Source organism: Cherax quadricarinatus, chromosome 66, assembly GCF_038502225.1.
Source record: "Cherax quadricarinatus isolate ZL_2023a chromosome 66, ASM3850222v1, whole genome shotgun sequence".
In the NCBI taxonomy this organism is placed as follows: domain Eukaryota; kingdom Metazoa; phylum Arthropoda; class Malacostraca; order Decapoda; family Parastacidae; genus Cherax; species Cherax quadricarinatus.
In genome coordinates this window covers 13,312,931-13,334,069 of record NC_091357.1, presented here as the reverse complement: position 1 = coordinate 13,334,069, position 21,139 = coordinate 13,312,931, and the positions used below count along the sequence as shown (strand labels likewise).

Here is a 21,139-nt window from a genome sequence, read left to right as displayed (position 1 = left end):
AGGACCGAAATATCTTGAATAAGTGTCCTAAATGAATCACTGTTTGGTGTTCACTTCGAGATGTGTGTCGGCATGTTTGGTGTTCACTTCAAGATGTGTGTCGGCATGTTTGGTGTTCACTTCAAGATATGTGTCGGCATGTTTGGTGTTCACTTCAAGATGTGTGTCGGCATGTTTGGTGTTCACTTCAAGATATGTGTCGGCATGTTTGGTGTTCACTTCAAGATATGTGTCGGCATGTTTGGTGTTCACTTCAAGATATGTGTCGGCATGTTTGGTGTTCACTTCAAGATATGTGTCGGCATGTTTGGTGTTCACTTCAAGATGTGTGTCGGCATGTTTGGTGTTCACTTCAAGATATGTGTCGGCATGTTTGGTGTTCACTTCAAGATATGTGTCGGCATGTTTGGTGTTCACTTCAAGATATGTGTCGGCATGTTTGGTGTTCACTTCAAGATATGTGTCGGCATGTTTGGTGTTCACTTCAAGATGTGTGTCGGCATGTTTGGTGTTCACTTCAAGATATGTGTCGGCATGTTTGGTGTTCACTTCAAGATGTGTGTCGGCATGTTTGGTGTTCACTTCAAGATGTGTGTCGGCATGTTTGGTGTTCACTTTAAGATGTGTGTCGGCATGTTTGGTGTTCACTTCAAGATATGTGTCGGCATGTTTGGTGTTCACTTCAAGATATGTGTCGGCATGTTTGGTGTTCACTTCAAGATATGTGTCGGCATGTTTGGTGTTCACTTCAAGATATGTGTCGGCATGTTTGGTGTTCACTTCAAGATATGTGTCGGCATGTTTGGTGTTCACTTCAAGATATGTGTCGGCATGTTTGGTGTTCACTTCAAGATATGTGTCGGCATGTTTGGTGTTCACTTCAAGATATGTGTCGGCATGTTTGGTGTTCACTTCAAGATATGTGTCGGCATGTTTGGTGTTCACTTCAAGATGTGTGTCGGCATGTTTGGTGTTCACTTCAAGATATGTGTCGGCATGTTTGGTGTTCACTTCAAGATATGTGTCGGCATGTTTGGTGTTCACTTCAAGATATGTGTCGGCATGTTTGGTGTTCACTTCAAGATGTGTGTCGGCATGTTTGGTGTTCACTTCAAGATATGTGTCGGCATGTTTGGTGTTCACTTCAAGATATGTGTCGGCATGTTTGGTGTTCACTTCAAGATGTGTGTCGGCATGTTTGGTGTTCACTTCAAGATATGTGTCGGCATGTTTGGTGTTCACTTCAAGATGTGTGTCGGCATGTTTGGTGTTCACTTCAAGATATGTGTCGGCATGTTTGGTGTTCACTTCAAGATGTGTGTCGGCATGTTTGGTGTTCACTTCAAGATGTGTGTCGGCATGTTTGGTGTTCACTTCAAGATGTGTGTCGGCATGTTTGGTGTTCACTTCAAGATATGTGTCGGCATGTTTGGTGTTCACTTTAAGATATGTGTCGGCATGTTTGGTGTTCACTTCAAGATATGTGTCGGCATGTTTGGTGTTCACTTCAAGATATGTGTCGGCATGTTTGGTGTTCACTTCAAGATATGTGTCGGCATGTTTGGTGTTCACTTCAAGATATGTGTCGGCATGTTTGGTGTTCACTTCAAGATGTGTGTCGGCATGTTTGGTGTTCACTTCGAGATGTGTGTCGGCATGTTTGGTGTTCACTTCAAGATGTGTGTCGGCATGTTTGGTGTTCACTTCAAGATATGTGTCGGCATGTTTGGTGTTCACTTCAAGATGTGTGTCGGCATGTTTGGTGTTCACTTCAAGATGTGTGTCGGCATGTTTGGTGTTCACTTCAAGATGTGTGTCGGCATGTTTGGTGTTCACTTCAAGATGTGTGTCGGCATGTTTGGTGTTCACTTCAAGATGTGTGTCGGCATGTTTGGTGTTCACTTCAAGATGTGTGTCGGCATGTTTGGTGTTCACTTCAAGATATGTGTCGGCATGTTTGGTGTTCACTTCAAGATGTGTGTCGGCATGTTTGGTGTTCACTTCAAGATATGTGTCGGCATGTTTGGTGTTCACTTCAAGATATGTGTCGGCATGTTTGGTGTTCACTTCAAGATATGTGTCGGCATGTTTGGTGTTCACTTCAAGATATGTGTCGGCATGTTTGGTGTTCACTTCAAGATGTGTGTCGGCATGTTTGGTGTTCACTTCAAGATGTGTGTCGGCATGTTTGGTGTTCACTTCAAGATGTGTGTCGGCATGTTTGGTGTTCACTTCAAGATGTGTGTCGGCATGTTTGGTGTTCACTTCAAGATGTGTGTCGGCATGTTTGGTGTTCACTTCAAGATATGTGTCGGCATGTTTGGTGTTCACTTCAAGATATGTGTCGGCATGTTTGGTGTTCACTTCAAGATGTGTGTCGGCATGTTTGGTGTTCACTTCAAGATGTGTGTCGGCATGTTTGGTGTTCACTTCAAGATATGTGTCGGCATGTTTGGTGTTCACTTCAAGATATGTGTCGGCATGTTTGGTGTTCACTTCAAGATATGTGTCGGCATGTTTGGTGTTCACTTCAAGATATGTGTCGGCATGTTTGGTGTTCACTTCAAGATATGTGTCGGCATGTTTGGTGTTCACTTCAAGATATGTGTCGGCATGTTTGGTGTTCACTTCAAGATGTGTGTCGGCATGTTTGGTGTTCACTTCAAGATGTGTGTCGGCATGTTTGGTGTTCACTTCAAGATATGTGTCGGCATGTTTGGTGTTCACTTCAAGATATGTGTCGGCATGTTTGGTGTTCACTTCAAGATATGTGTCGGCATGTTTGGTGTTCACTTCAAGATATGTGTCGGCATGTTTGGTGTTCACTTCAAGATATGTGTCGGCATGTTTGGTGTTCACTTCAAGATATGTGTCGGCATGTTTGGTGTTCACTTCAAGATATGTGTCGGCATGTTTGGTGTTCACTTCAAGATATGTGTCGGCATGTTTGGTGTTCACTTCAAGATATGTGTCGGCATGTTTGGTGTTCACTTTAAGATATGTGTCGGCATGTTTGGTGTTCACTTCAAGATATGTGTCGGCATGTTTGGTGTTCACTTCAAGATATGTGTCGGCATGTTTGGTGTTCACTTCAAGATATGTGTCGGCATGTTTGGTGTTCACTTCAAGATATGTGTCGGCATGTTTGGTGTTCACTTCAAGATATGTGTCGGCATGTTTGGTGTTCACTTCAAGATATGTGTCGGCATGTTTGGTGTTCACTTCAAGATACGTGTCGGCATGTTTGGTGTTCACTTCAAGATGTGTGTCGGCATGTTTGGTGTTCACTTCAAGATATGTGTCGGCATGTTTGGTGTTCACTTCAAGATATGTGTCGGCATGTTTGGTGTTCACTTCAAGATATGTGTCGGCATGTTTGGTGTTCACTTCAAGATATGTGTCGGCATGTTTGGTGTTCACTTCAAGATATGTGTCGGCATGTTTGGTGTTCACTTCAAGATATGTGTCGGCATGTTTGGTGTTCACTTCAAGATATGTGTCGGCATGTTTGGTGTTCACTTCAAGATACGTGTCGGCATGTTTGGTGTTCACTTCAAGATGTGTGTCGGCATGTTTGGTGTTCACTTCAAGATATGTGTCGGCATGTTTGGTGTTCACTTCAAGATATGTGTCGGCATGTTTGGTGTTCACTTCAAGATATGTGTCGGCATGTTTGGTGTTCACTTCAAGATATGTGTCGGCATGTTTGGTGTTCACTTCAAGATATGTGTCGGCATGTTTGGTGTTCACTTCAAGATATGTGTCGGCATGTTTGGTGTTCACTTCAAGATATGTGTCGGCATGTTTGGTGTTCACTTCAAGATATGTGTCGGCATGTTTGGTGTTCACTTCAAGATATGTGTCGGCATGTTTGGTGTTCACTTCAAGATATGTGTCGGCATGTTTGGTGTTCACTTCAAGATATGTGTCGGCATGTTTGGTGTTCACTTCAAGATATGTGTCGGCATGTTTGGTGTTCACTTCAAGATATGTGTCGGCATGTTTGGTGTTCACTTCAAGATATGTGTCGGCATGTTTGGTGTTCACTTCAAGATATGTGTCGGCATGTTTGGTGTTCACTTCAAGATATGTGTCGGCATGTTTGGTGTTCACTTCAAGATATGTGTCGGCATGTTTGGTGTTCACTTCAAGATATGTGTCGGCATGTTTGGTGTTCACTTCAAGATGTGTGTCGGCATGTCCTACCTTCTTACAGTCGATATAATGATCTGAAAAATATTCTGTAAACATTTAGTGCTTCCCATTAATTTAAATATTTATATTATTAAAAGCGAATATATTTTCCTAAAAAAATACTTCCCCGTTGAAGGAATACGACTGTGAAGGGTGAGTGATAAGATAGTGGAAGGAGGAGGAGGAAGAGGAAGGAGGAGGAGGAAGAGGAAGGAGGAGGAGGAAGAGGAAGGAGGAGGAGGAAGAGGAAGGAGGAGGAGGAAGAGGAAGGAGGAGGAGGAAGAGGAAGGAGGAGGAGGAAGAGGAAGGAGGAGGAAGATTAAGGAGGAGAAGGAGGAAGAGGAAGGAAGAGGAAGATTAAGGAGAAGGAGGAAGAGGAAGGAGGAGGAAGAGGACGGAGGAGAAGGAGGAAGAGGAAGGAGAGGAAGAGGAAGGAGGAGGAAGATTAAGGAGGAGAAGGAGGAAGAGGAAGGAGGAGGAAGATTAAGGAGGAGAAGGAGGAAGAGGAAGGAGGAGGAAGAGGACGGAGGAGAAGGACGAAGAGGAAGGAGAGGAAGAGGAAGGAGGAGGAAGATTAAGGAGGAGAAGGAGGAAGAGGAAGGAGGAGGAAGATTAAGGAGGAGAAGGAGGAAGAGGAAGGAGGAGGAAGAGGACGGAGGAGAAGGAGGAAGAGGAAGGAGAGGAAGAGGAAGGAGGAGGAAGATTAAGGAGGAGAAGGAGGAAGAGGAAGGAGGAGGAAGAGGAAGAGGAAGGAGGAGGAAGAGGAAGGAGGAGGAGGAGGAAGAGGAAGGAGGAGGAGGAAGGTGGAAGAAGGAGGAGGAAGAGGAAGGAGGAGAAGGAGGAAGGAGGAAGAAGAAGGAAGAGGAAGAGGAAGGAGGATAAGGAGGAAGGAAGAAGGGGAAGAGGAAGGAGGAGAAGGAAGAAGGAGGAAGAGGGAGGAGGAAGAGGAAGGAGGAGAAGGAGGAAGAGGAAGGAGGAGGAAGATTAAGGAGGAGAAGGAGGAAGATTAAGGAGGAGAAGGAGGAAGAGGAAGGAGTAGGAAGAGGAAGGAGGAGGAAGTGGAAGGAGGAGAAGGAGGAAGAGGAAGAGGAAGGAGGAGGAAGATTAAGGAGGAGAAGGAGGAAGAGGAAGAAGGAGGAAGAGGAAGACGAAGGAGGAGGAAGAAGAAGAAGGAGGGGAAGGAGGAAGAGGAAGGAGGAGGAAGAGGAAGAGGAAGGAGGAGGAAGATTAAGGAGGAGGAAGAGGAAGGAGGAGGAAGAGGAAGAGGAAGGAGGAGGAAGAGGAAGGAGGAGAAGGAGGAATTAGGAGGAGGAATAGGAGAAAGGAAGAAGAGGAAGAGGAAGGAGAAGGAAGAAGAGGAAGAAGAGGGAGGAGGAGGAGGAGGAGGAGGAGGAGGAGGAGGAGGAGGAGGAGGAGGAGGAGGAGGAGGAAGGGGCGCTGATGGTGAATGAGAGAGACCTAAGTAAAGCGGTTAACAAAATAACTGAGAGAAGTGTTAAGAGAAGATAGGGAAGAAGTTGTGGTAGAGAGAATAGTAGCCACTACAGAGTAAAGTACTGAAGAGAATCAACCACAGAAGAAGAGATGGGACTACAACAACAGCTGGAGGTAACAAAAGCAATGGAACCAGACAACATATCTCCATGGGCACTTAAAGAATAAATATGTTGGGATTTTTAGTCCAGGAGGGTTAGCCACCCAGGATAACCCAAGTCAGTGCGTCATCGAAGACTGTCTTATTTCCATTGTGGTCCTTCAATCTTGTTCCCCAGGATGCCACCCACACTAGTAAATTAACACTCAGGTACCTGCTTACTGATAGGTGAACAGGGGTAACAGGTGTAAACATGCCCATGCTTCCACCCATGCCGGGAATTGAACCACGGATACTCAGGGTGTGAGGCGAGTGCGTTGTCACCCGAGCCACGGAAGCAAAATCTCTTCATTTGAGATAACCGCCAGAAAATTTGAAAAAAAGGCAAATGTGGTCCCCATTAATAAAATGGTCGATAGATATGAGATACTGAATAACAAGCCATTATCTATTACACACTCTCAAAAAAGGTTTAGCGCTTCTTTTTTATTATAACAATAATACTCTCAAAAAATGGAGAAGATAGTAAGGAAAAGTATATTAGAACATCTGGAGAGGTTATTTACAGGAAACCAGTACAGCTTTAGGGAACAACTTCCCTCTTTCGAATTTGCTGGAATTCTTGGACAGAATCACAGAGACAGAACAAGAAGGACAGGGTTGGGCGGACTGCATCCTCCTGGACTGTAAAAAAAAAAGGCATTTAAAACTACCTCTCCAGAGATTAGTCCCGAAACTGGAGGAACAAGAAGGGTTAAAAGCCAGTGTATCCCAGTGAGTCAAGGGGTGCCAGTGACACACGACAGAGAGTAAGGGATGAAACATATGAATGGAAGAAAGTAACGAGTGGGGTTCCACAAGCATCAGTGCTGGGACCACTACTGTTCCTAATATACGCGAATGACCTACCAGAGGGACTGGAGTCATGTGTCCGTGTGGCGCTGCTTGCTGACGATGCAAAATAATGACAAGAAAGAGAATAGGAATGTTGAAAATGGTATAAAATACCGACAAAGTTGATGAGTAAGACACATGTGTAACTGCTGCACATGTGTCTTATTCATCAAAAAAAAAAAGAGGTGACATTGGCAAACTTCAGAGAGATTTCAACAGTCTGTAGATGTGGTCAGATAAGTGGCTTCTCGGGTTCAATCTAAACAAGTGCAACATCATGTTGAATAAGGTGAGGGTAGACCAGACGCTAGAGCACAGAATGAGCGGAGAAAAAACACAGATATCAAAAGATGAAAACGACGTGAAAGTGAATCAACACCAAGCATATAACTGACTCAAGAAATCGTAATGACACGATTGCAAATAACGCGACGGGCTGGAGTTTTGAGACTCTATGACCGCGGGTTCAATCCCGGCCGGGGGTATGGTTTACCAAGCATATAGCCAGAACTGCATATACGCCGCATAACTCCAGTGGCTAATTGCAAATTATCAAAGCTCAGAACAGTATTCAGGAACCCGAACAAAGAATCTTTTAGAAGTTTATATACGACCTACTAGGTTAGGTCAGGTTTGTCACGAAACAGACCAAGTGTTTACCGATGCGGGTCTTAGTCATGTGATGACCCACAGCTGGAGTTTTTGGTTATCTGACCGAGGCTTTCCTCTATACAACCTGTACTTACCTATTTGTGGTTGCAGAGATCGATTCGCAGCTCCTGGCACCTATGTTAAACCAATCACTGAGTATGCGGAACAAGCACAGAGCCCACTCCAAATCAAGCACATGCAGAAACTCCTGGTACTAGACTGGTTTGCAACCAGTCTAGTACCAGAAATGAGAGGAATACACTATAAGGAGAGGTTGAAGGATTTGAACCTGACGATCTTGCTGAAGAGAAGGACAGGGGACGATATGATTACGACATACAAAATCCTAAGAGGAATTAAGAGAATAGATAGGGACAACTGTTTGAATTGAGAGGGGCAGGCTCAAGGGAACACAAGTGGGAGCTGACGACACAGATGAACCATTGGGATGAATGGAAGTATTTACCCTCAGAGTGGCTGAGCTGTGGAAGGACTTGAATGAGATTTTGGAGGAGGCAAACACAATACACAGCTTCAGGAGCAGGAACTGAAAATTGGAGATTTTTGTGCCTTATAGCAATGTGGGTCAGTGTTCCAGGTCCAGGGACTGGAACCCTCGTACCAGCAGTAGTGTGGGTCAGTGTTCCAGGGACTGGAACCCTTGTACCAACAGTAGTGTGGGTCAGTGTTCTAGGGACTGGAACCCTCGTACCAGCAGTAGTGTGGGTCAGTGTTCCAGGGACTGGAACCCTCGTACAAGCAGTAGTGTGGGTCAGTGTTCCAGGGACTGGAACCCTCGTACCAGCAGTAGTGTGGGTCAGTGTTCCAGGGACTGGAACCCTTGTACCAACAGTAGTGTGGGTCAGTGTTCCAGGGACTGGAACCCTTGTACCAACAGTAGTGTGGGTCAGTGTTCTAGGGACTGGAACCCTCGTACCAGCAGTAGTGTGGGTCAGTGTTCCAGGGACTGGAACCCTCGTACCAGCAGTAGTGTGGGTCAGTGTTCCAGGGACTGGAACCCTCGTACCAGCAGTAGTGTGGGTCAGTGTTCCAGGGACTGGAACCCTCGTACCAGCAGTAGTGTGGGTCAGTGTTCCAGGGACTGGAACCCACGTACCAGCAGTAGTGTGGGTCAGTGTTCCAGGGACTGGAACATTCGTACCAGCAGTAGTGTGGGTCAGTGTTCCAGGGACTGGAACCCTCGTACCAGCAGTAGTGTGGGTCAGTGTTCCAGGGACTGGAACCCTCGTACCAGCAGTAGTGTGGGTCAGTGTTCCATGTCCAGGGACTGGAACCCTCGTACCAGCAATAGTGTGGGTCAGTGTTCCAGGGACTGGAACCCTTGTACCAACAGTAGTGTGGGTCAGTGTTCTAGGGACTGGAACCCTCGTACCAGCAGTAGTGTGGGTCAGTGTTCCAGGGACTGGAACCCTCGTACCAGCAGTAGTGTGGGTCAGTGTTCTAGGGACTGGAACCCTCGTACAAGCAGTAGTGTGGGTCAGTGTTCCAGGGACTGGAACCCTTGTACCAACAGTAGCGTGGGTCAGTGTTCCATGGACTGGAACCCTCGTACCAGCAGTGGTGTGGGTCAGTGTTCCAGGGACTGGAACCCTCGTACCAGCAGTAGTGTGGGTCAGTGTTCCAGGGACTGGAACCCTCGTACCAGCAGTAGTGTGGGTCAGTGTTCCAGGGACTGGAACCCTCGTACCAGCAGTAGTGTGGGTCAGTGTTCCAGGGACTGGAACCCACGTACCAGCAGTAGTGTGGGTCAGTGTTCCAGGGACTGGAACATTCGTACCAGCAGTAGTGTGGGTCAGTGTTCCAGGGACTGGAACCCTCGTACCAGCAGTAGTGTGGGTCAGTGTTCCAGGGACTGGAACCCTCGTACCAGCAGTAGTGTGGGTCAGTGTTCCAGGGATTGGAACCCTTGTACCAACAGTAGTGTGGGTCAGTGTTCCAAGGACTGGAACCCTCGTACCAGCAGTAGTGTGGGTCAGTGTTCCAGGGATTGGAACCCTCGTACCAGCAGTAGTGTGGGTCAGTGTTCCAGGGACTGGAACCCTCGTACCAGCAGTAGTGTGGGTCAGTGTTCCAGGGACTGGAACCCTCGTACCAGCAGTAGTGTGGGTCAGTGTTCCAGGGACTGGAACCCTCGTACCAGCAGTAGTGTGGGTCAATGTTCCAGGGACTGGAACCCTCGTACCAGCAGTAGTGTGGGTCAGTGTTCCAGGGACTGGAACCCTCGTACCAGCAGTAGTGTGGGTCAGTGTTCCAGGGACTGGAACCCTCGTACCAGCAGTAGTGTGGGTCAGTGTTCCAGGGACTGGAACCCTCGTACCAGCAGCAGTGTGGGTCAGTGTTCCAGGGACTGGAACCCTCGTACCAGCAGTAGTGTGGGTCAGTGTTCCAGGGACTGGAACCCTCGTACCAGCAGTAGTGTGGGTCAGTGTTCCAGGGACTGGAACCCTCGTACCAGCAGTAGTGTGGGTCAGTGTTCCACTAAGGGAGCCACAAGAATGTGTAGTGACATTAGCGGTACAGCGAAGTAGCCTTCATTTACGTCATCTTCCCGCCGTCTGTCCGAACACACACACACACACACACACACACACACACACACACACACACACACACACACACACACACACACACACACACACACACACACACACACACACACAAACACACACACACACACACACACACACACACACACACACACACACACACACACACACACAAACACACACACACACACACACACACACACACACACACACACACACACACACACACACAAACACACACACACACACACACACACACACACACACACACACACACACACACACACACACACAAGACATTAAGTGGCTGTTGTATTTAAAAATCTTCCCTTTCCTGGGCTTTCATTAATAACTTGACAACGACTCATTAGATAGCCTTCAAATTTTTATCGGTGGTTCACTGTCAATGAGCAAGGTTCACTGAGTTGCGCAGGTGCCTTTGGTCAATTTTATAAACCCGTGCGATGCCTTGAGAATTCCTTCTCTGATTGGCTTCAAACTTTCAAGACTGGTGTATCTTAAAGGAAAGTCTACATTGATATCATAGTGTGTAGGTGATAATTTAACTAGTTTATTTTACAAGCTGGTGCGGTTTACTTGTACTTTCAACATTAAAATGTCTGTTTTTAAACGACATTAAACGAGGGTGATTCGGACAGTATATACACTGTACACGAGGGTGATTCAGACAGTATATACACTGTACACGAGGGTGATTCAGATAGTATATACACTGTACACGAGGGTGATTCACAGTATATACACTGTACACGAGGGTGATTCACAGTATATACACTGTACACGAGGGTGATTCACAGTATATACACTGTACACGAGGGTGATTCACAGTATATACACTGTACACGAGGGTGATTCACAGTATATACACTGTACACGAGGGTGATTCACAGTATATACACTGTACACGAGGGTGATTCACAGTATATACACTGTACACGAGGGTGATTCACAGTATATACACTGTACACGAGGGTGATTCAGACAGTATATACACTGTACACGAGGGTGATTCACAGTATATACACTGTACACGAGGGTGATTCACAGTATATACACTGTACACGAGGGTGATTCACAGTATATACACTGTACACGAGGGTGATTCACAGTATATACACTGTACACGAGGGTGATTCAGACAGTATATACACTGTACACGAGGGTGATTCACAGTATATACACTGTACACGAGGGTGATTCACAGTATATACACTGTACACGAGGGTGATTCAGACAGTATATACACTGTATATGAGGGTGATTCAGACAGTATATACACTGTACACGAGAGTGATTCAGACAGTATATACACTGTACACGAGGGTGATTCAGACAGTATATACACTGTACACGAGGGTGATTCACAGTATATACACTGTACACGAGGGTGATTCACAGTATATACACTGTACACGAGGGTGATTCAGACAGTATATACACTGTACACGAGGGTGATTCACAGTATATACACTGTACACGAGGGTGATTCAGACAGTATATACACTGTATACGAGGGTGATTCAGACAGTATATACACTGTACACGAGAGTGATTCAGACAGTATATACACTGTACACGAGGGTGATTCAGACAGTATATACACTGTACACGAGGGTGATTCACAGTATATACACTGTACACGAGGGTGATTCACAGTATATACACTGTACACGAGGGTGATTCAGACAGTATATACACTGTATACGAGGGTGATTCAGACAGTATATACACTGTACACGAGAGTGATTCAGACAGTATATACACTGTACACGAGAGTGATTCAGACAGTATATACACTGTACACGAGAGTGATTCAGACAGTATATACACTGTACACGAGGGTGATTCAGACAGTATATACACTGTACACGAGAGTGATTCAGACAATATATACACTGTACACGAGAGTGATTCAGACAGTATATACACCGTACACGAGAGTGATTCAGACAGTATATACACTGTACACGAGGGTGATTCAGACAGTATATACACCGTACACGAGAGTGATTCAGACAGTATATACACTGTACACGAGGGTGATTCAGACAGTATATACACCGTACACGAGGGTGATTCAGACAGTATATACACTGTACACGAGAGTGATTCAAACAGTATATACACTGTACACGAGAGTGATTCAGACAGTATATACACCGTACACGAGAGTGATTCAGACAGTATATACACTGTACACGAGAGTGATTCAGACAGTATATACACCGTACACGAGAGTGATTCAGACAGTATATACACCGTACACGAGAGTGATTCAGACAGTATATACACTGTACACGAGAGTGATTCAGACAGTATATACACCGTACACGAGAGTGATTCAGACAGTATATACACTGTACACGAGAGTGATTCAGACAGTATATACACTGTACACGAAAGTGATTCAGACAGTATATAAACTGTACACGAAAGTGATTCAGACAGTATATAAACTGTACACGAGGGTGATTCAGACAGTATATACACTGTACACGAGAGTGATTCAGACAGTATATACACCGTACACGAGAGTGATTCAGACAGTATATACACTGTACACGAGGGTGATTCAGACAGTATATACACTGTACACGAAAGTGATTCAGATAGTATATACACCGTACAAGAGGGTGATTCAGACAGTATATACACTGTACACGAGAGTGATTCAGACAGTATATACACCGTACACGAGGGTGATTCAGACAGTATATACACTGTACACGAGAGTGATTCAGACAGTATATACACTGTACACGAGTGATTCAGACAGTATATACACCGTACACGAGAGTGATTCAGACAGTATATACACTGTACACGAGGGTGATTCAGACAGTATATACACTGTACACGAAAGTGATTCAGATAGTATATACACTGTACACGAGAGTGATTCAGACAGTATATACACTGTACACGAGGGTGATTCAGACAGTATATACACTGTACACGAGAGTGATTCAGACAGTATATACACTGTACACGAGGGTGATTCAGACAGTATATACACTGTACACGAGAGTGATTCAGACAGTATATACACTGTACACGAGGGTGATTCAGACAGTATATACACTGTACACGAGAGTGATTCAGACAGTATATACACTGTACACGAGAGTGATTCAGACAGTATATACACTGTACACGAGAGTGATTCAGACAGTATATACACTGTACACGAGAGTGATTCAGACAGTATATACACTGTACACGAGAGTGATTCAGACAGTATATACACTGTACACGAGGGTGATTCAGACAGTATATACACTGTACACGAAAGTGATTCAGACAGTATATACGCTGTACACGAGAGTGATTCAGACAGTATATACACTGTACACGAAAGTGATTCAGACAGTATATACGCTGTACACGAGGGTGATTCAGACAGTCTATACACTGTACACTATGGTGATTCAGACAGTCTATACACTGTACACTATGGTGATTCAGACAGTCTATACACTGTACACTATGGTGATTCAGACAGTCTATACACTGTACACGAGGGTCATTAACACAACATATACACTATACACGAGGGTCACTAACACAACATATACACTGTACACGAGGGTCATTAACACAACATATACACTATACACGAGGGTCACTAACACAACATATACACTATACACGAGGGTCACTAACACAACATATACACTATACACGAGGGTCACTAAGACAATGTACACAACTAGTCAAGAACACTTCATAATAATGGTATATAATACCGACAAGTTGATAAGTAAGACACATGTGCAACAGTTAGGTACTTTTATTCCGAAACGTTTCGCCTACACAGTAGGCTTCTTCAGTCGAGTACAGAAGAGTTTAGCAGAAGCAGTAGAGATGTGAAGACGATGTAATCAGTCTATCACCTTTGAAGACGTAGTTTTGAGGTGGTCAGTCCCTCAGCCTGGAGAAGAGTTTTGCTCCACAGCCTGGAACAGTGTGAAGTTTAAGCACCTACTGTCGGAAGGTGAGGTGTAGTTCACTAGTAGAAGGAAGGTCATCACTGAGATAGCAACGTCCCTCTCAAATCCATCCCTTTTCACTTGCAACTTGTCAAAGGTGTTTTCTGTACCAAGATACCTAACTGTTGCTATACTCTTCTGTCTACAGTGAAGGCATAACGTCACGGAATAAAGATACCTAACTGTTGTACATGTATTATCAAAAATACATTAATCTCTACAATAGAGTTCATAGGAAAATCTATTGGTATACACACTGAGAGGTATACTTCTCTCGATGAATATACAGTATATCCACGTTGTCAATTCGTATACTGAGTTACACTTGGTATGCCGAATTTCCTCATTTATTATACTGAATTCCAGTGTGTTTTGTGATTTTTCATTCATCTAGGTAGGTATAATGTTTGTCAATAAACTGGACAAGTGTATCCTGACGTGGGTCTCAGTCATATGATGACCCACAGCTGGAGCTTTTGGCCATCTGACTGAGGCCTTCCACTGGCTTACCCCTCCATCTCTTTAAAAATGATCGTTATGATTATAACCATTAGTCCAATTAAATTTCCTCCATAATAAACACTAATAATTGACCTTAATACCTCTTTTAGGTATTAAAGTGATTTTTGTCAGGTGATGTGAAGATTTAATGACCCTCGTGTAGTCGACAGGATTCAAACCCAATTAACCCTTGTATCTTTATTGAGTAAATATTAGGAAACTCAATAAAATAACGTTGAAATCAGTAATAAAGCTACTCTAACATGTTAATAAATTAGACACATGTGCAACTCTTTGGTATCTTTATTGAGGAAACGTTTCGCCACACAGTGGCTTCATCAGTCCATACGTAGGAGAAACTTGAAGAACAGGAGGAGAATGAGGTAATCAGTCCCTCAACCTTGAGTCGATGTGTTCAGTCCATCAACTACTACTCTAACATGTTTGTTAGCACTAATAAAGTAACTTACAATATGTATTTGTTAGCTTAGACAAAAACAGTCGTGAATATAAGTATTTGTTGACCATAATTAAGTAAATGAAAACTAAATCTGTTTTTTCTGGTACTAATATAACAAGAAAATATTAATTAATGATAATAAATTCTGACCATTATACATGTTTATCTAAACTGAGAAGAAGGAAAGAAAGAGATTCATTGTCATTGATACCACTGAATCAAGGAAAGAAAGAGATTCATTGTCATTGATACCACTGAATCAAGGAAAGAAAGAGATTCATTGTCATTGATACCACTGAATTAAAGTTGTGTAACGTAAACCAGTTAGTGAATATGACGCACGTGCAGCACCTGGGACTCTGTGAGACACGTTTCGCCCACCGAGAGAAATGTCTAGCATTTGAAGACATGTCTAGGACCACCAGACACATTTATGACCACCAGAAGTATTTAACCACCAGACAAATCTAGAACCACCAACATATCTAGGACCACCAACATATCTAGGACCACCAACATATCTAGGACCACCAACATATCTAGGACCACCAACATATCTAGGACCACCAACATATCTAGGACCACCAACATATCTAGGACCACCAACATATCTAGGACCACCAACATATCTAGGACCACCAACATATCTAGGATCACCAACATATCTAGGACCACCAACATATCTAGGACCACCAACATATCTAGGACCACCAACATATCTAGGACCACCAACATATCTAGGACCACCAGACATATTTATGACCAGACATAATCAGAACCTTTCTAACTACATCTTGTTTAATTAAGACCAAGTGAAGGGTCGTCTGGGAAAGCAAGACTGTCTTTTTGCTCCTTGAGGCTTGCCTCAGGGGAATTTTTCCCCTTGAGGCTTTCCTCAGGGGAATTTTTCCCCTTGAGGCTTTCCTCAGGGGAATTTTTCCCCTTGAGGCTTGCCTCAGGGGAATTTTTCCCCTTGAGGCTTGCCTCAGGGGAATTTTCCTGTAACTGATAAAACACCCGCATCCATTTCTTGAAAGGTTTATATAGTGTTTTATAAAATCGTAAAGCAGTATGTGTGTGTGTGTGTGTGTGTGTGTGTGTGTGTGTGTGTGTGTGTGTGTGTGTGTGTAGCAGCTGTGATTATTTGCAGTTAGAAATTTAACAATACCTATACCCGTGTGTGTTATTCAGCGCATGGACTGGCCGAGTTCTCTTTCCAAAGAGGCCTTGGACAGTGGCCAAAATTCATTGAGTTAACAAAGACCCTCCGTCAAAGCCAGGTCTTCACGTTGATCATCATAGGGACTTTGATGTCCTCGCCAGCTTCTTCCAGACCTTCCTTCAAAGCCAAGTCTTCACGTCAGTCCTCTCAGGTACTCTGATGTCCTCGCTGGCTTTTTCCAGTCCTCCCTTCTCCTTCCGTCCCTGGAAGTACCCCGTCCCTTCCGTGGAGCAGCCCTGCCTTCACGTGGGTCGGACCTATGATGTGTGGGCAAGAGAGCCCTCCACACCATGATGGAGTCCATCATAACGGCTGTGGTGCTAGATACTGGCAGATCCAACTCTCTCAAACACTTCCCTACTAAGAAAATCTCCAAAATGAAACTCTTCAAGACAAACTCGGTAAGTGGAAGTACTGATATAATACCGACAGCTACGTATATAAACACACATACTGTTGAAATGTTTAGCCTACACAGTAGACTTCTTCAGTCAAACACAGAGACACCAGGTGTAGTAGCGAAGTAAAGGTGATGTAATCAGTCCATCAACCTTGGAGAAATAGTATTTGAGGTGATCAGTCCCTCAGCCTGGAGAAGAGTTCAGCTCTGAAGTCTTCTCCAGGCTGAGGGACTGACCATCTCATATACTATTTCTCCATGGTTGATGGACTGATTACATCAACTTCACTACTACACTTGCTGCCTCTGTATTTGACTGAAGAAGCCTACTGTGTAGGCGAAACGTTTCAACAATAAAGACACCCAACTGTTATACCTGTGTCTTACTCATCACACAATATACAGCACAAGTCTTAACTACAACAACGTTTCGCTTTGAAGAACTTCATCATGACTTGATAAAGCTCTGCCATGAGCGAAACTCCGTCCCAGTAAAAGCTTTTCGCAAACAATCTCTCTCTATACCTATACTAACTTACTTGGTAAACACGTTGTCTTCCAACACACGTATGCAACAAGGAATCCTAGGCCCGGTGGTCTGGTGGCTAAAGCTCCCGCTTCACACACGGAGGGCCCGGGTTCGATTCCCGGCGGGGTGGAAACATTTCGACACGTTTCCTTACACCTGTTGTCCTGTTCACCTAGCAGCAAATAGGTACCTGGGTGTTAGTCGACTGGTGTGGGTCGCATCCTGGGGGACAAGATTAAGGACCCCAATGGAAATAAGTTAGACAGTCCTCGATGACGCACTGACTTTCTTGGGTTATCCTGGGTGGCTAATCCTCCGCGTTAAAAATCCGACCGAAATCTTATCTTACCCGTCCATTAATTGCTAAATCTCACAGACTTGCCACAACACATACGTCAGTAAACAAAGCTCTAGTTCCTAAATCTCACAGTCTTACCAAAACACATGTGGAACACTAGGGTATCTTTATGACCGAAACGTTTCGCCCATAAAAATACCCAAGTGTTGCACATGTGTCGATGATGCAGTTTTTACTGCATGAGTGAGGAGAGTCAACATGACTGCCACAGCTGAGTTCACTCCAACAGCACACGGAATCCTGAAGCATTTAAACCCTCTCACTAAATTTCTATTATTTAGGTTATGTTTCGCCTGCCTGGAGCTTTATCACGCCTCACTGCCACTTAAATCATTCATATCCGCACTAAATATTGAGTTTGGTAACACCTAACACTCATAACATAGACCTTTCCACACAACGTTTCTCTCAAAGGTAAGGGAAACATTGCTTGGTCTTCAGGTAATTGATGAGAGATCAAAACTGAAGGAAAACATGTCATGTGTTGAGGAAGAGCTCCTAATCCCAGGAACTGGAGCTACCTTTCCTTCCCTCACATCAAAATGACTACCTGCAAACATTACCACTCATATAATAATAATAATAATAATAATAATAATAATAATAATAATAATAATAATAATAATAATAATAATAATCGTGAGAGAAGTGGCAACGTGTTGATGTCTGCCCTTGAACTCATGCCTTATCTATAGGGCAGGTCAAAGTTGCTAGCATCAAGGAAGCTCCAGCTCTCGGTCCAACTGCTGGTCCTGGTCCTACTTCTCTCACCCACATGACCTCCATGATCCTTTACATTAACACAAATTATTGAAAGATTTTTTTAGTACCACGTCCCCCATGTTGCCATCAATTTAACGGCGAACCAAAGAAGAAAACGCAGTCACCATCACTCAGTCAATAGCTTTCTTCTCGGACACTCTGTGACGTACGTTACTCTGTGACGTATGTCACAGAGTAACTGTTTCCAAACTTTACACTTTAAGAAGCTTTATAAAGCTCCTTGAAGCTGTATAAGCTTCGATACTGTTCAAAACGCATACCTGTGGTAGGAAGTGTAAACCAAAGCAATCTGAAGCACTAGTATAAGTTAGAGTAAAGTGTAGTGACAATGAGAGTAGATATTTACCTGGCTCACTGCCTGTGTAATATTGTAGTCTGTAAAACCTAACTGGCTACACCTGTCAAGGTGAACAGGATATTACTCTCCATTGTAACATGCTACACTTCTCTCTCTCTCTCTCTCACTCACTATATATAGTGAGTGAGAGAGAGAGAGAGAGAGAGAGAGAGAGAGAGAGAGAGAGAGAGAGAGAGAGAGAGAGAGAGAGAGAGAGAGAGAGAGAGAGAGAGAGAGAGAGAGAGAGTATACACACACACAAACACATGAGCTACGGAACTTAATCTATAAACACTAGAGGACAGAAGAACCAGGAGGGGATATGATAATAGCATACAAAATACTCATAGGAATTGACAGGGAAGAGAAAAACAGGCTATTTGTGAGGCGGGAAACTGGTACTCAGGGACACGACTGGAAATGAAAGACACGGATGAGCCTCAGAGGATGTCAGGAAGTATTTTTTCAGCCTCAGAGTGGTTGGAAAGTGGAATGATCTCCAGGAAGTGGTTAAGGCAGACATGCGTAGTTTTAAAAGCAGGTACGATACGGCCTACAAGACTAGGAGAGAGTAAATTTAAAACTTGAAATAGGCTTAATCAGACCAGCAATCCATCAGACGTGTAAAAATACACCACGGAAAGTGCACGTTCAGCGCTGCCAGACGCAGGTCACCAGTCTTTTATCATTTCGTTATTGTTAATATATGTTAACCAAAACTACCTTGGCCAACATCGAGGCAGTTCCCTTGAATAGGCACCTTGGTTGAATAGGTTTAAAACCTATCTACTGTACTACACGAGGGTCAACAAGGCTGTTTGTCCCTTGTTTACAAACAGTTAAGAATACTGTAATACATAAACTAAGTATTGAAGTCTACTGTAATGTACATATACACACAGATACACACCTCTTGTTGTATATACATTGAGATACACACACTTCTCATTATATATACAATGAGAAATACACACCTCTTGTTGTATATACATTGAGAAATACACACCTCTTGTTGTATATACATTGAGAAATACACACCTCTTTTTGTATATACACTGGAAGATACTTCTCGGTATATACACTGAGAGCTACAAATCTCTCGGTGTATATACACTGAGAGATACACTTGTATATACACTTGTCACTGTGGTGTTGGTGGGACAAGTGGCTAGACATCCCACTGGCCAAGGACTGCGGACAAGCTGGCACCACCTGGCCGCTGGCCTGCGGTCAAGCACCAGCTGTTGATGTTGACAGTCACAGACGTCCTTGAGGGACAAGTGAATTATGGCGTTTTGCCTGGTAGAAGACCAGCTGGATATGTTGGAAGACCATCTGGGCCTGCTGGAAGAACATCTGGGCCTGCTGGAGAGCATCTGAGACAGATGGAGGGAGATGTGGGACAGGTGGAGAGGATTGCAATAGCAGGTGGTGAGAGGTGGAGTCGAGCTTCAGGTGGGAGGTGGTGCTCGCTTACCTGCCCCCCCCCCGTCCATGGCTCCCAGGGGTAGGATGGGGTAGAGACACCGTGGGTAGGAAAATACAGTCAGCTTGTCAGGGAGAGAGAAGTAGTAGTAGTAATAACAGTAGTAACAGTAGTAATAGTAGTAGTAGTAGTCGCATCAATATTAGTAGTAGCGGTAGTAATGGAATTATCATTATTATTATTATTATTATTATTATTATCAGCAAGAACAGTTAGGATGCTGAAAGGTAGAGGTTATCAGTATTGCCTCCATAACAGTGAATGACACCTGTCCAGGTCCCTTCCTCAAACACCTGCCTCACTTCTGGAAAATGTGAGTAGGAGAGAGAGAGATGTGTGGGAGACATGAAGGTGTGGGAGACATGAAGGTGTGGGAGACATGAAGGTGTGGGAGAGGGCTGCTACACACTAAGAAGGAAGGTATTAATGAGTGGCTTTAATTCAAGTCACGCAAAACCACGATAAGCTCAACAACAGCTGGATCATCAGACCTCTCTCTTTCTCTTTCTCTCTCACACACACAACTTACATATATTTCGCAATGTATCGCCTTGTTCATAGTGTCTATAGTTTTTTCTGTAATGTGTGTGTGTGTGTACTCACCTATTTGTACTCACCTATTTGTGGTTGCAGGGGTCGATTCATAACTCCTGGCCCCGCCTCTTCGCTGATTGCTACTAGGTCCTCTCTCTCCCTGCTCCATGAGCTTTATCATACCTCGCCTTAAAACTATGTATGGTTCCCGCCTCCACTACGTCACTTTCTAGGCTATTCCACGACCTGATTACTCTATGACTGAAGAAATACTTCCTAACATCCCTTTGATTCATCTGAGTCTTCAACTTCCAATTGTGACCTCTTGTGTCTGTGTCCCTTCTCTGGAACATCCCGTCTTTGTCCATCTTGTCTATTCCGCGCAGTATTTTATATGTCGTTATCATGTCTCCCCTGACCCTCCTATCCTCCAATGTCGTCAGGCCGATTTCCCTCAACCTTTCTTCGTAGGACAATCCCCGTAGCTCTGGGACTAGTCTTGTTGCAAACCTTTGCACTTTCTCTAATTTCTTGACGTGCTTGACTAGGTGTGGATTCCTAACTGGTGCTGCATACTCCAGTATGGGCCTGACGTAAATGGTATACAGAGTCTAGAACG

The 21,139-nt window shown here is 44.2% G+C and overlaps 1 protein-coding gene across 8 annotated transcripts in view; it reads left to right on the top strand.

Annotated features, from left to right (window-relative positions):
* Positions 1-21,139, top strand: part of LOC128704175 (rho GTPase-activating protein 45) — a 525,272-nt gene that overhangs the window by 89,717 nt on the left and 414,416 nt on the right. For 7 of the 8 annotated variants that reach the window (XR_011393852.1, XR_011393853.1, XM_070099090.1 and 4 more), the window contains exon 2: positions 16,063-16,494. The exons of the other annotated variant lie outside the window; for it this stretch is intronic. Coding sequence is in view for 5 of the 7 variants with exons in the window: in XM_070099090.1 (XP_069955191.1) it covers positions 16,384-16,494 (111 nt within the window). In the remaining 2 variants the exon portion in view is untranslated. The remainder of the gene's footprint in view (positions 1-16,062; positions 16,495-21,139) is intronic. 8 annotated transcript variants of the gene reach the window in all.